Source organism: Diplotaxodon limnothrissa, linkage group LG20, assembly GCF_057381915.1.
Source record: "Diplotaxodon limnothrissa isolate DT_005_m linkage group LG20, D_limnothrissa_male_GT1.1, whole genome shotgun sequence".
NCBI lineage: Eukaryota > Metazoa > Chordata > Actinopteri > Cichliformes > Cichlidae > Diplotaxodon > Diplotaxodon limnothrissa.
In genome coordinates this window covers 4,252,309-4,267,664 of record NC_140615.1, presented here as the reverse complement: position 1 = coordinate 4,267,664, position 15,356 = coordinate 4,252,309, and the positions used below count along the sequence as shown (strand labels likewise).

At 43.5% G+C, this 15,356-nt stretch overlaps 1 protein-coding gene across 1 annotated transcript in view; it reads left to right on the top strand.

Moving 5' to 3' along the window:
* wnk3 (WNK lysine deficient protein kinase 3) overlaps positions 1 to 15,356 on the top strand; it is a 42,313-nt gene that overhangs the window by 14,105 nt on the left and 12,852 nt on the right. The window contains exons 3-11 of the mRNA XM_085345344.1: positions 8,389 to 8,561; positions 8,995 to 9,215; positions 9,617 to 9,774; positions 9,983 to 10,071; positions 10,189 to 10,408; positions 10,641 to 10,962; positions 11,152 to 11,270; positions 11,374 to 11,574; positions 12,011 to 15,271. Of these exons, the coding sequence (XP_085201470.1) occupies positions 8,389 to 8,561; positions 8,995 to 9,215; positions 9,617 to 9,774; positions 9,983 to 10,071; positions 10,189 to 10,408; positions 10,641 to 10,962; positions 11,152 to 11,270; positions 11,374 to 11,574; positions 12,011 to 15,271 (4,764 nt within the window). The remainder of the gene's footprint in view (positions 1 to 8,388; positions 8,562 to 8,994; positions 9,216 to 9,616; positions 9,775 to 9,982; positions 10,072 to 10,188; positions 10,409 to 10,640; positions 10,963 to 11,151; positions 11,271 to 11,373; positions 11,575 to 12,010; positions 15,272 to 15,356) is intronic.

The window sequence follows — 15,356 nt, the reverse complement described above, 5'->3', positions numbered from 1 at the left end:
GACTGCACTGGGGACACTGGAGACTGCACTGGGGACACTGGAGACCGCACTGGGGACACTGGAGACCGCACTGGGGAAAGCAGAGCTGCAGGAGACTGCGCTAGAGACTGCAGTGATGGTTGTAGTGGAGGTGTGACGGGTGGAGGAGTGGCTGAAGTGGCTGCGGGTCGGGCGGCTAGTGGCTCAGCTACAGAGCATATTAACGGCAGGGCTATGGGTTGAATGTCTGACTGAGTAGCAGCCTGAATGGCTGGGTGTAGTGATGGTGGTGGTGGAAGGGAAACAGGTGGTAGTGTGGATGACAGAACTAAGGGCGACTGAGTGGCAGACCGAACTGATGACTGAAGCGATGGTAGAGGTGAAAATGGAGCGTGTGGTGGAGTTAATGGCTGTGCTAGCGGGGACACAGGAGACGCAGCTTGTAGCTGGGCAGCTAAGAGAGCGTCAGGAGGCTGGGCAGCTGATAAACTGTTCACATTACCGTCCGTAGCACAAAACACAACCCCTGAACGAATAGTCCCACGGTTCGACACAGAAAAAGAGTCCTTATTCACCACAGCCGGCGATGTAAAAGTCCGAACGTCCGGCTGTGGGGTGGCGCGCCCGCGGCGTGATCGACGCTTCTTCCCCGCAGATAGCTCCAAAGGGCCGGGCAAAACCTCATCCGGCCGGTGAAACTGACGCGGCTGCTCCAGGGTGGCTGTTGTCTGTTGCTGCTGGGCCAAGTCTGATATTTCCCGAGTTCGCGCCGCCTCCCGGGCTTCATTCAAATTGGCCAATAAGTCCAAACATCCTCTGACCTGGCGGAGATGAGAATTTCCTTTGAGGATTGCTTCGATAGCATTTATCCCCACAATCTTTGCCCTTGTATTGGAAGTGTGGGTTATCCACTCGACTAGGCGTTGGACACGTATCAGATCGCTCTCCCCGGGTAAGTCTGCTGGGTCCATGTTGTGGTGACGTCGTACTGTCATGAATCGCTGTGCGGCAGGCGGGAGTTGGACCCAAAATGCAGGACTCACAGACTCGAGGGAATGAACTCAAAACACAGCTTTATTTGCCGGTAGAACAAACATACAAACTAAACTAAACTGGGAAGCCACAAACTAAGAACTTACAGCGAGACACAGGGAGAGCCACACACAGCATGAGGGACGACGTCACGCCGAACAGAGGGAGACGCAGACAGAAATACACAGAGGGTTAACGAGGAAAGTGGGAACACACGGGGAACACAGGTGACACTGATAATCATAACGAGACAGGGCGGGGTGAACTGAACATGACATGTACAGGCGTGAGAGTCACAAAGTAAACAGGAAGTGCACAGAGGTTCAGACAGGAGGAGAGAGAGCACGGGGAAAACACAGACATAACGGGCTGGGGAAACATGAAACAACCACAAAGGGAGACGAGGGCTCATAAATACACAGGGCACACAGGGGGGGGAGAGAGAGCACGGGGAGAACTTGGACATAATGGGCAGGGGAAACATGGAATAAAACATAAGGAGAGACGAGGGCTCACAGATACACAGAGGGGCACACAGGGGGTAAAAGCCATGAAGGGAAAACACTTAGGGAACAACACAACAGGGCAACTCAGAAAACATGGCCTAAATAAGGAACAAAATACAAACATACAAGAAAACTAAGAACACTGGGCCAACATGGCCCAGGACCATGACACACATCATGAAGGGGATATACGGCATCTGCCTTGCTTTATAGAAATAAATTATTAAACAAGCTGTTTCTTCTTGTAATCATGCAGTCTAATGCATGTATCACAAGCACTAAGAGAAGATAAATTAATGTTTGCATTATTTGTTTTTGTATTATTCCTTTAGGTGTAACCAGGTCTACAAAGCACAGCCTATCTGTTGTTTATGAAATGGAATTATGAATGAGATGTATTTTGTGAGAACAGAGTAAATAGGAGGACTGTAGCATATGTAGGGGTGACTGCACCAAACATCACTCTGAGAAAGTCTTTTTCATGCATTGTAATTGAAGTGGGAGGAAAATGTCGAATTATTATAAATGTTTAATATGGCTCCTCTGTCAAAGCCTTTACACGCTGTAGCCCACCAAACGTAATTATGTGGAGAAGTAATGGGAAACATTGTTATATGGTGTGAATATTAAATATGGTGGGAGGCAGCCTCGTGGAGGAGCAAAGAAATGCATCCCTCTGACTCTTAGCCTCACAATAGACAGCAGTGTTACAGTTAGCCATCTGATCTGACTGCTGGCTTTGTGTGAGGAAAGTCAGTCATGTGTTTGGTTTGGAGCTAATTCCAAAACAAGAGTCTTGGCTAATCCTTGAGATCAGGCTCTTTCTGTTGGACTAACAAGCAGCAGGAATGCCCTCATCACCTTTTCTCGTATTACTCCCAACACTTACTGAAACAGGTTCATATCAGCAGTTGTTCAGAGCTACTTAAATAATCGACTTGCCCTTTTTTGGGGGAAATTTACAGAGCTTGCAAAGGTAGCATGTTTCACCTGCGGTATCAATGTTAGAATTGTGTTTTGCCACCAGACAGTTTTTTGTCATGACATCAGCAACAACATTTTTGTGATCATTTTTTGAAGATGAAAAGCCATCAGTGTTAAACTTCACCCATCCAGTCCTACTGAGAACAGCAAGTTTTGGGGGTAATTGTTATAAAACAGGCTGCTTCAATCCAAAATTATTAAGTCATTTGAGAAGATAATAGATAATTTACTGTATAATTAGATTTTGTATTACAAACAGATAGTGAATTGAGAAAAACAAACAGACTGTAATTCTGACACACAGAGCAACAGCTAGGAGAAGGGAAAAAGGCAGCGTGTGAGAAAGAAAAGTGACAGACACAGGAGGTGATCGTGAAGGGAAGAGAAGGAAAGACAGAGGGGGACACAATGAGCCAAACACAGGATTACCATGGCATCCCTCCCAGTGAGCAGCCATGTAGCTAATGCTAAGCTACCATACGCAGGGAGACACATGAACACACACAAACGTGCACATACACAGAGGCCTGGTCACACGCCTATAGATGCATCCAGTGCAACATTCAGTGCAACATTCTAGTCACTCGGTGCACATGATCTGACCCATTTACTCTAAATCACCAAAGTCTACTCATGGTTTCAATGTTTTCAGGTTGCCATTGACTAGACAAAAGTGATCATAATAATAATGACTTAAAGCCGTGATGGCAATGAAAAAGCACAGGACAGGATGATAAATGACTTGTACATGACTAGCCAGTACACTGTTTGATGCTGTCCACTTTACTGTGAGACTGCAGCCTGGGAGCACCAGACTCCTGTCCTCCTGTGACCATAAAGAAAGGGAAGCCGGGGGATTAGCTGTCCAAATGCAGCTTGAATGAGTGGGTAATTAAAGTTCACAGTGTGGACACCATCCCTCTTCTTTCCTTCCCTTTCCCAGGGAATTCCACACCTCACAGAGCAGAGCTATACATCAACCTTGCTATTGCTTCAGTCGTATATTGCCATCCATACAGGGGAATGTGTTTGTTTGAATCCCATAACTGGGAGCTGTTGCCCTCTTGTCTGTCTGTGTCAACATATCACTGTATGTGTCTGCCTGTCACCCTCCCTCTCTCTTTCTCTCTCACCCCACTTTCCCCCTGCACCCATACTCTCCCCCATCACTTTTTTGTCTGTTTGAGTGAGCATGCAGAGTGATCCAGGGAGTTAATTACAGTGGGTGCCTGTCAGGCTGGAACAAAAATCCTGCACAGACAGCATAACTCGGGAGGCAGAAACCAGACTGGTTCAACCCAGTCATCCCAGACAGGTCCAGCACACCCCAGGCCAGTTACATTCACAAGACTAGAAGCATTTAGTACTGAGTTTAACAATAGTCACCACTTTGGGTTTGGTGATTTTACTTGTTTTGTTTCAGAGAATTTTAGCTCCATATCAAAAGGTAAATGTCAGTGTAGGCACTCAGTAAGGGAATGACTTAAAGATTTGAGTTAACTGATTTGGGTTTTGTTTTTTTTTGTTTGTTTGGTTTTTTTTTTGGTTTTTTTATTATATTTTATTTTGGGGTTTTTTCTGTTGTTGTTTGTTGGTTGTTTTGTTTGTTTTAGTGTTGTGAAATGTTAAAAACAAATAAAGACTTCAATTATAAAAAAAAAAAAAAAAGGTAAATGTCAGCTTAGGAGGCTGCCTTCTCCAAACACTGTACCATGTGTGCTGGCTTGGTAAAGACTGCATGCAGTCAAGTCTGACAGTTTGGAAGTGATAAGAGAACACATTTGGATTTTTTTTGTTAACTGTCATATTGTATATGTTCTATTAAAAACTGTCAATTTTGCAGTGATCAAAGTATCTTAGTGAACGTCAACATGCTCATTGACTTGCAAAAGGTGTTTATTCTGGATATACTTCTTTGGGTTGGTCTGATACGACAACAATAAAAACAATAAAGGGAGGAGTCGGGATTGTGTTTGTTGTTTCTCATTGTGAAAGACCAGTCTGATCAGGAAAAGCAAAGACGTAGTAATGATGGGTGACTAAAATTAGTTCAGGCTAAATCAAATAGACTACAGCTGAACTGACTAGACCGATTGGATCAATCTAATCAAACTGGCCAGGCACATATTTGCTGGGTCTCTGATAGCTGACAAGTGTCCCTGGGGCTGTATCCTCCCCCCAGAGTCTTTATTACCTAACCAGCAACCAGAGATTCAGTTGCTATTGATTGCTGGAAACATTGACCGCATAACACTACCATTAACTGTATAGCTTGATTAGAAATCAATAAAAGGTTAGCACTGGTGATCCATTTTTTATGGTATGATAATTGTCAAAGGCAGCCCATTGAAAAAAATCTGTTTGGTCAGATAGCAGTCAGTTGTCACACCATTTCATCTGAAGAGTAGGTTTCTGGTTTGACAACATGTCGAACCAGAAATCTGTGAAGAATGTGGGACTAGCAAAAAGTTTGGTTTGTTTTGAAAACAAAAACATAGACACATAGTATAAAAGTATAGTCTCTACCACTCCACAACAGTAGTACTACAGTAAAACAAGAAACAATTGAACACATTTCTTGTAGTGGTAAAGGCCTGCGTGTTGGCTAAAGGCTTCTATAGATCTTTGTAAACCTGGCCCACTGACCTGGAGTCTTAATCTGGTATGCAGGCAACCCTTTTGCAGCAATCTGTCTTGTTAGTTTGGGCTGTTGGAGCTTAGAGTAATCTAATCTTAGCCATCCACCACCTTAAAACGCTAACTGCAGAACAAGATACGGTGCATGCACCCTGATAAATGTATAAATATACACCTTCAGTATGAATAACGCTCCTCGGATAGTGCTCCAAATTAGTCCCCTTTATCCTGCTATAGCCATCTCAGATAAGAATGTAACCCCAGTGTAATATACGTATATGTGATACCTATACAGTGCTTGCCAAAATAGATGGTTTAAGACTCACATGGTGCATTCATGATCCCAGCTTCATGCCGTCGACTTATGTACTTTGTAAGCTATATCCTTCCCATTTACCCTGGTGTTTTATGAGGCTACTTAATAACCCGCGGCTTGACCTTCTGCTCTACCAGATGTCTGATCCAAAAAAAATCTCACGGTGCACATGGTGCTTAGATCTTATTCTGTTTACTGATTTATAGTACTGAAGTCCCTGCCACAGATGCACCATGTAAAAAAATACATGATGTTGAAAGTTTTAACAAAATAAGAGGAGCATTACAAAGTATTACATACTTAAATATTTTGTGCAGTAACTATGGCCAAAATCAGTCATTATAATGCAGGGTGAAATAATTACTTCACATGTCTGAGATTCTACAATTACCATTGTGGGCCCATCTATGACACACTTTAAGTAAAAACTGAATATCAAAATATTTCTGAAAGAGAAAGGTTCCTCCTTTTAGGGATCACCACAGTGGATCAACTGCCTCTGTCTCACCCCATTCCTAGCATCCTTCTCTGTAACACCATCCGTTATCCAGTATATCTACTATCCTTCCTCTGCACATGTCCAAACCCTCTCAGCTTTACTTCTCTAACTGCTTAACCAGAGTTATCCAGAGTTACTGCTGTCTTTTTGGTAGTTCCACAATCTTCAAATCATACATCATACATAGAAGACTGACACTAGGAGTACAATAGGTTTCTGGCCTCTCCCATTTATTTACACAGTATATGTGTAAATGTCGAATTTTTATGATTTCTCTATTTGAAAGCAGAAATGTGGAACTCTGTGTGTTTATGTTGCTTTGTCATTTAACTGATGGTTAACAAATTGCTTTGCAACTGTTTTTCTTTCCCTCTGGTGTCTATTTTGTCATTTTGTTTGCAAACTCCATGTCTGCAAATTGCTGTTTTACCAATGCATTATTTGTACTGTCATATCTATCCATTTATATTTTTGACCATTAATCTAATTCAGCATCTCAGGGTGGTGGAAGAAAGGGCAGCATTCACCTTGGGCACAATGTCACTGCATCACCGTCCCAACACCGAGTGATAGACAGCCCTTCACACCAATAACCGATTTATAATCACCAATTAATCTAACAATATCAGACTTTTGTGATCTTTTGGCTTATTAATAATACAGTTAGAGGGATTTCTTCATTGATGCTGTGCCTCCATTTATGAGAATATTAGTGTGAATGTGTGAGCTGGTTCACAGTGGGCAGCAGGCTTGTGTGAGTACGTCTAGACAGATATTAACTGAACTCTTAATAACCTTTGCTGACCCTAAGGGTGGCTGATGATGCAATGCTCTGTGGGGAGACAAAATAGACGCTGAGGAGGCAACAGACACAGTCACACTGTTTCACAGTGTGCCAGACAATGAGGTAGACTGGAGCTCTGAACGAGGACACAGACAGTACTCCCTGACAAAATACAGCACAGCGTGAGCACACGCGAAAATATGAGAACAGGTAGAAGCAGGCAGCATTGAGACTCACATTTGCATAAGAATGCTCAAACATAGTAACATGACAGACTTAGTAGTAAAGGCAGGAAGGTGTAAGGGCAAGGCTATTCTGAGGAACTAATTCTTAGTGAGTGCAAAAAGGAGCAGCTTTTTTGTTGATGCTTCTTCTCCGTTGAGAGGGGAGGGTGAAGAGATTGCTTAATATTTCCAGAAAAGGACACCAAACCAGCATCAACACAGAGAGCAAAAGTGCTCTGAAAAGATAAGTACAGAGCTTTTAGTGTAGGCAGAAAAATGTATATCAATATATAACGTGACAGAAGGCTGCATATCGACATTACATGAAAATCTGTTGATCTGTGTCCAAATATCTGCAGTACTCCACCTCTCTGTGGGGAGGCGGGGTTTGTGGGGAAAAAAGCAAGCTTAACATCAATGAAATCGATTAGTGGAAACCAAGTGTTATGATGACTTCTATTTATAGTGAGGTCTGTTTGTGACACAGTAGTGGCTGCCACCCAATCCCCATTGATAATAAGTGAAACATACTGTATTGTTTTGTTTTTATTTCTTCGTAAGTTCTTTGCATAAATGGCATAAAATTAGATTTTTTTAATAATACAAAACCATGACACGTAACTTTCCTGTTAAACCTGTGATAATTCCCTGAAATAGCAGGTCCCTAGGTTAATAAAGCTCAAATGACCGCATACCTGAAAAGATGGATTTGTATACATGGATATAGCAACAGTTGTTAATGACAGAGTCTAAAAATACACACTCACTTAGTGGAGCCAGCAAAGTCATCTCTCACTGTGAAATGCTTTAATTGACAGTTTTATGTGACTCTTAATAAATTCTCAAATCACTATCACAACATAGCATATTCTGAAACATTTTTCCCACCTGCTGGGAAATTCATGTTCGTGTATTTTCTATGTGAATAGAGTACAGCAAATTATATTAATTAAAGTGTTAGTATTTTAAGAAAAAGCAGTATAATGTCTGGAAATGTAAAAAGAAGAAAACAAACATGCTTTATATATTCACAACAGAAGAAAAAACCTTATGCGATCAATCTTAGGGATTGCAAAAGACTATATACCAGTGTGTAACTGAGGGATTAGTCAGTGCTATCTCTGTTCCTATAGGAAGCTGCTTGTGCCAGTGAACTGTATTTCTGCAACAGCCATTCTGTCCGCCATACTAGGGATGTGTGGCAGATGCAGTAGAAATGTGTTTTATAAAGCCAGTGACTGGGTGTTGTCTTTGCAGAGCTACATCTATATGCTGCTAGCACCATCTAGTGGCAGTAGGTGTTATTGCTTCATTATGGGAGTGCTGTCCAGGGCAGGCTTATGTTTTGGTTTCCTGTGAGTAGTCACGGAGTAAGGGAGTGAAACAGATGCTGAGGCTCATGACATGACATGTACCTCCTATTTCAGGATCGCAAGCTGACCAAGGCAGAGCAGCAACGCTTCAAAGAAGAGGCAGAGATGCTAAAGGGGCTTCAGCACCCCAACATCGTCCGCTTCTATGATTCCTGGGAGTCTGTACTTCGTGGAAAGAAGTGCATTGTACTAGTCACTGAACTCATGACATCAGGAACACTCAAAACGTTAGTGTAACCTATCTGCTACAGATAGCTATTATTGAGTCTATGTTTATTATGTTCTAAAAAAAAGAATTATTTCAGTTAATCTATAAAATTTGTTAATCCACATTCATTTGTTTGTCTTGCCAACACCTTGGTACTCACTTCTGTTAATGAATTTGATGAATGGAGATTATTCATACCGCAAAACACAGTTTTTATTGTGCATAGAGTTAATGTACTATTAATTTGGACAGATGTGTTGCTTTATACAGAGATATATAATGTGTTTCAGGTGAAGTGTCATCACATTATCACAACACGTTCAAATTCAGGAAATATAAGTAATTCATAATATTTCGCTATCGCTGTCAGTGTGTTGACTTACACGTTTTGTCTATTGGTTGTTTATTACAATATCCTTTTGAGTTTGATTGCTTTTATTCTCTATCCACAGTTACCTGAAGCGCTTTAAGGTGATGAAACCCAAGGTCCTTAGAAGTTGGTGTAGGCAAATTCTGAAAGGCCTTCACTTCCTTCACACCAGGACTCCACCAATTGTCCATCGGGACCTCAAGTGTGACAACATTTTTATAACAGGCCCCACAGGATCAGTCAAGATCGGTGATCTGGGACTGGCCACTCTTATGAGGACCTCCTTTGCAAAGAGTGTTATAGGTAGGCTGCTTGCAGTTTATAGATTGAATGCTTTTTAGATCACTCATGCCCTGTCTCTACAAGATTAAGGCCTTTCCTCTGCATTCAGCACTACTGAGATTTTACAAAAGTCTCACTTAACTTCAGTAGACATATAGTTTATTTCTATGTTAGTGGTGAATGTAGAAAGAGGGCACTGATGATGAAATGCCAGCTCTCTTAGCCTGCAGAAGCAGTGCCCAGTAAAGATAAATTAGATGATGAGTAGGTAGATTATTATCAGCTTGAAAATTCTTACACTGAGTCTGAGGAAATTTCTGCTTTGTGGATGGTATTACATCACTGTAAATACAAACTCTAATCTGTAGTGAAATAATATTTCGATGTTTGGGTTGTCATAGAGTACTGTTTGGTTTTAACAGGAACCCCGGAGTTCATGGCTCCAGAGATGTATGAGGAGCACTATGATGAGTCTGTGGACGTATATGCCTTTGGGATGTGTATGCTGGAGATGGCTACTTCAGAGTACCCCTACTCTGAGTGCCAAAATGCTGCTCAGATCTATCGCAAAGTCACAAGCGTGAGTCTTTGAAATATTCGCAAGCAAACTCTATGCATTTGTGGTGATGATGCATAAGGATCTAATTGATTGTTGTTTTATTTAATTGTGATCTAAACTTTTTGGCTCAACTCTGAAAATGTTTTAATTGTTAAATGCAGGACTTAAAATCCTAATTACATAAGTTCCTGTAGAATACAATGAATTTCCTGTTTCTTTTATTTTTCAGGGTATAAAGCCAGCCAGCTTTGACAAAGTAAATGACCCAGAGATCAAAGAGATCATTGAAGGCTGCATTCGTCAGAACAAAAGCCAGAGGTAAGCAGAATTTGCTTTCATAACACTATGGCATCCACTCTATTATGCAGAGTGACTGGTAATGTGATCATTAAACGTCCCAGTCTCTTCTATCATCGAATTCTCCTTTCTTGACAGACTCTCCATTCGAGACCTGCTGAACCATGCTTTCTTTGGGGAGGACACAGGCGTCCGGGTGGAACTAGCTGAGGAGGACACAGGCATCCAGGACTGCCTGGCTCTCCGAATTTGGGTTGAAGACCCCAAGAAGCTGAAGGGGAAGCACAAGGACAATGAGGCCATTGAGTTCAGCTATGACCTGGAAAATGATAGTGCTGAAGAAGTGGCTCTAGAGATGGTAAGGCAGGAATAATTAATGCCTGATAAGCTGATCGGGTCCGTAGGTGTCAGGTACTGTTGACTGGGAAAAGGCCTTGATTTGATACTTAAAAGCTTAAATGCAGGTTAGGAATTACAAGCCCTTCACTTTATCTATCAGCCACTTCAAGATTTCTCCAGCTGATCTAGATTTCCTCACCTGACATTTGCCCATTAATTAATTACTCTCTCTTTGCCTCTCTACATTACAGGTGAAATCAGGCTTCTTTCATGAAAGTGATGCCAAAGTGGTCGGAAAATCCATCCGGGACAGAGTGAACCTAATCAAAAAGTCAAGGGAGCGTCGACAGCAGCAGGTCCTTCAGCAGCAGGGCTTTGAAGAACGAAGAGACTCCACTCTCACTTCCTACACCTTTACTCATCCATCTTACCCATCCTCGCTGGTGCAAGGGGTAGCTGGACACACGGGAGACGGAGGAGGAGGTGGAGTGCAGGAGTCCGAGGAGCTTCCTGAAGTGGACCAACGTGTCAGGCAGCAAAATATTTTCAGTGGGGCAACCCTAAATCTGCCAGGTACAGTGTGCTCCTTAGTGACATATCCCATGTGCCAGTAGCTGATCAAAATGTATCTATATGAAACAATTATAATGGTGAAATTTTAAATGAAAATTTTAAAATACATGAATATGATTTGAACAAGTACTTTTTGTGTAGTCTGAATTTTTATAGTGTCTTATTTTTTAAATGTCTTTGACTACTCAGAAGGGGAGAGCATTGGATCTGCAAGCTGTGAATCTTATGCGAGTGGACAGAGCCAGGCATACTCTCTGCAGGGGGACTCATATACCCACTCACAGACCTCATTACCCACAGTTGCATCTGTAGGTGTATTTTTATATCTTACTGATAAAATTATTGTTTTTTGAACTTAAATACTATATATATATATTTATATATGTGTTCATTATTTTTCTTGCACAACAGAGCACTGGTGCATTGCCTCATCCTCAGATGCCCCCCATTGGTGAGAGTACAAGTGTTGCTACTATACCTCTTGGGCCGAGTGTTAGTATGACAAGCATGTCCTTAGGACAAAGTGGAGGAGGACCCATGGGTCAGACATTTCTTCACTCCGGTACCGTGGTTCCGCAGGTATCACCAAGTGTACCTCAACAATACTTTCAGGTGAAAATGGTGATAATGTGCAAACTGACAGCCTAATTTAACATAGGGGCAATGAAGGCTAACATTAATGTTAATATGTTCTTTTCCATTTAATAACTGTTTGTGCCAACATAAATCATCCTCATAATCATCTGAGATTCGCCATCTGGTTTTACACTACACAGGGTTTCCCCCAGGAAGTTGTTTGTCAGAGGTGGTGAGATGTCTCTCTCATTAAATACTATATTAGCTTGGAGTGTGAAATTGTGATTCTGGTTAATTTTGTGGGGAGGCAGCCAACCTCTGCTATAAAGCACTGTGGGACACCCTGATTAAAATTAAATGTGTTGATAATTGATGCTTCTTTCCAAAGCTTAATCTTAACCCAATTTTTCTGCTACTTTCTTTTCCCCCTTCTTTCAACTCCAAACATCATTCTCCCATTATCACTCAATAGTCACAAACATTCCCATCAGATGATTTTCAAACCGCCGCTCCCCACGGATCAGTTGCCCCTTCACAGTCATACATACCACCTGTTTCCCCACAGGCACCCATTAATGTTCTCACTGCATCCATGCCAGTCAGTGATACTGCTGGACTAGCAAGGACAATTGTGCCCCACGCTCAGCAGACCCAACACCCTGCCACTCCCATGCAGATCACTGACATCATTTCCCAGGCCGCACCCCAACAAACACAGTCTGTCGTGATCCCCCAGCAGACTATTGTCCCACAACAACAGATGGGAATGGATCCCCAGACCTCCACCCTTCATTTGCAGCAGCAGCCACAACTGCAAATAGGGGGGCAGTCAGCTGAGCTTGAACAACAACAAGTTACTGCCGCTCAGCCTGCAACAGAACAGCATCAACACAGCCTTTCAGCTACGTCCATCGAGAAACATCAGTCTGAGACTCAGCAGCAGATCTGTGTACAGCAGTCTGCCCCACACGTCCAGCCAGCTTCACAGCAGCATGTGTTCACACCACAAACAGGTATGGAGCAGCGAGCTATGCAATCAACAGGGGATCCCTGTGAACAGATAATGCTACAATCACAACAACAGCTTCAGCAACAGCAAACTTTGTTACAACAGCAGCAGCAAAAAGAGCAGCAGCAACAAGTTTTACTGCTTGAGCAACATCAGCTGTATGTCCAGCAACAGCTTGATCAGCAACAACAAAGAGCACTGCTTCAACAGCAGCAGCAAGCCCAGCTGCAGCAGCAGCAAGCGCTTAAACAAAAGCAACTGTTGGATCAACAGCAACAGCAACAAACTCTCATTCAGCAGAAACAAGAGCAGCAGCAACAAGGTCTTGGACCGCAAGAGCAACCAATTTTTCAGCATCAGTTAGAGCAACAACAACCAAAGCAACCTCCTTCACAGCAACAGAGTCAGTTATATCAACAAATTGGACAGCGCCAAACTGGAACACAAAAGGAAACAGAGAATCAGCAACAAAGTGGGAAAAACGAGCAACAAATTTTATTGCAGCAGCATCCCCAGCAGATGCAGCAGCAGAATGAACAACAACTGCAACAGCAGGCCTTAATCCGGCAAATGGAACAGCAGCAGGCACTGATACAACAGCAGTTAATGCTACAGCAGCAGCAGCAGCTTCAACAGAAAGCTCAGCTGCAGCAACAAGAGCAGCAACAAGCGCAACTCAAACAGCAGATAGAACAGCAGCAGCAAGCTCTGTTGCAACAACAGTTAGAGCAGCAGCGTCAACAGCAAGTCCTGTTACAACAGCAAGCAGAAAGATTACAGCAACAGGCTCTAATGAAGCAGCAGTTTAAAGAGCAGCAGCAAGCTTCCATCATTCAACTTCAGCAAACTGAAAAACACAAAGCTGTCCCTATACCACAAAGCAACAGTGAGCAGCAGATTCATCATCAACCAACCGATATACAGCAGATGTGTATCCCACAACTGAACTCTACTCAGTTTACACCTCATGCTTCTCAGATGATAGAGCAACAGCAGCAAGTAGCACTGATGCAGCAGCAGCAGGCATTTGTTGCCCAACCACAGCAGCACACATCTGTAATGGAACCTCACATATCAGTTGGCGCACCAGTCAGTACTGAGGTAATTCATCACCAAACTTATATTATATCTCAGGGCCAAGTGCCCATGACCATTCCTACTACTGTTCAGACGCCTGCAAGTGTCCCAGCTCAAATCCTTACACAGCAAGGACAAAGTGAGGCTCAGCCCCAGAACCAAGGCCAGAGCCCAGCCAAGTTTATAGCTCAGTCTGCAGCCCAAGCACCTCAAGCTATGACAGAGGGCCAGGTAACTACCCCATTATCATTGATTCAGGGACACACACAAGTCATCCAGAGCCAGCAGGTTCCTTCCCAAAGTAGTTACCCTGGGCCTGTTACTCCCACACAGAGTCAGGTAACTTCTCAGCCAATCCAGGCTCATCCTCTGACCACAACCTTTACTCAGTCACAGCCACTGCATGGCCAGGTCCCAAAGGCTGATGTTCAAATGATGGGCCAACAAAGTCAAACTACTGTCCAGCCTCCAGGTGCAGTTGCTTCAATCCCCAGTCAGATTCAACATGAAACTCTTATTCAGCAAAATGCTCCAATGCCAGCGCTCACCCAGCCCCAGATCCAACAACAAACTCAAGGCCAGCAAGCTAGCCAGTTGCATGCGCAGTCTGCTGCTGGTCCTTTGACCAGTCAGTATGTCCCTCACCCTACCCAGCAAGCCATACCACCTGTACAGTCTGATATAACTCATATTACCCAACAGCTGGAACAACAGCACCCAGTAATCCAGTATCAGCAGATGATTCTGTCACCTGGCTCAGCTGGAAGTTGTGGAACTAAAACAGATGGTCTCAATTCAGTAACTGCCCCTCTTCATCCTATACAGACCAAACAAGCACAAGTCCCAGGCCAAAGATCACTACATTCAGTTGTTCAGGGTGACCCATCAGTAATTCAGTCCATCTGCCAGCCTGCTGTTCCTCAGTATACTGAGCAGTACCAACAACAGCTGCAGAAGCTTTCTCACGTGCAGCAATCTCTCGCCATGCCACCCCCACAGACCCAGCTACCGGCACTACCCAGCTCAACTCCTGTTCAGCAACCACTTCCTCTGAAACCAGCTTTGATAACCTTTGACGAGAGTCAGCTTCCCTCACAGTGTCAACCTACTTCACCTCTAATGACCATTGCTCCTGGACAATTAGGCCCCAATAATGTGGCTGAGCCTCAGTCCCAGGGCAAGACCCTGTCTCTGTATAGCCACCTAGTGCTAGGTGCCCCTCCCTCTCCACAGCACCATCCCAAGCAGATGCCACCAGCTCACACACAAACACAAGCCAGCAATCAGGCCCAAGCACACTCTCAAACACAGATACACACTCAGACACCTATATCTGAGCAGCCTATTTTGCCCCATGCTGTCTTTCCTACGCAGCAAGTGCCCCTAAGCCCTTTGCATACCTCATGTCCTTCTACACTATCATCTCTTACATCCCTGCCATCCACCTATCCTGCTGTTGCCCCTGCTCCAGAGCTGCCCACATCTTCACCAGCAGCCCAGGTAACCTTACCAGCGCAAGTCGACTTTATACCCACCTCCCCTCTGCCTGTTACTACTCTACAATCACTTGATTCTAATGCCCCCAAACCCAAACTGACCCAAGGCTCGCTGCAAGACTGTGACCTTTCCCTGCTGGGCATTGCTCAGGTACAAGAAGTATGAAAGTTTGCTTTATAAATTTGATAATAACTTTACTGACATGCTGGCACAATAAGTAAGCATACTGCTAAAT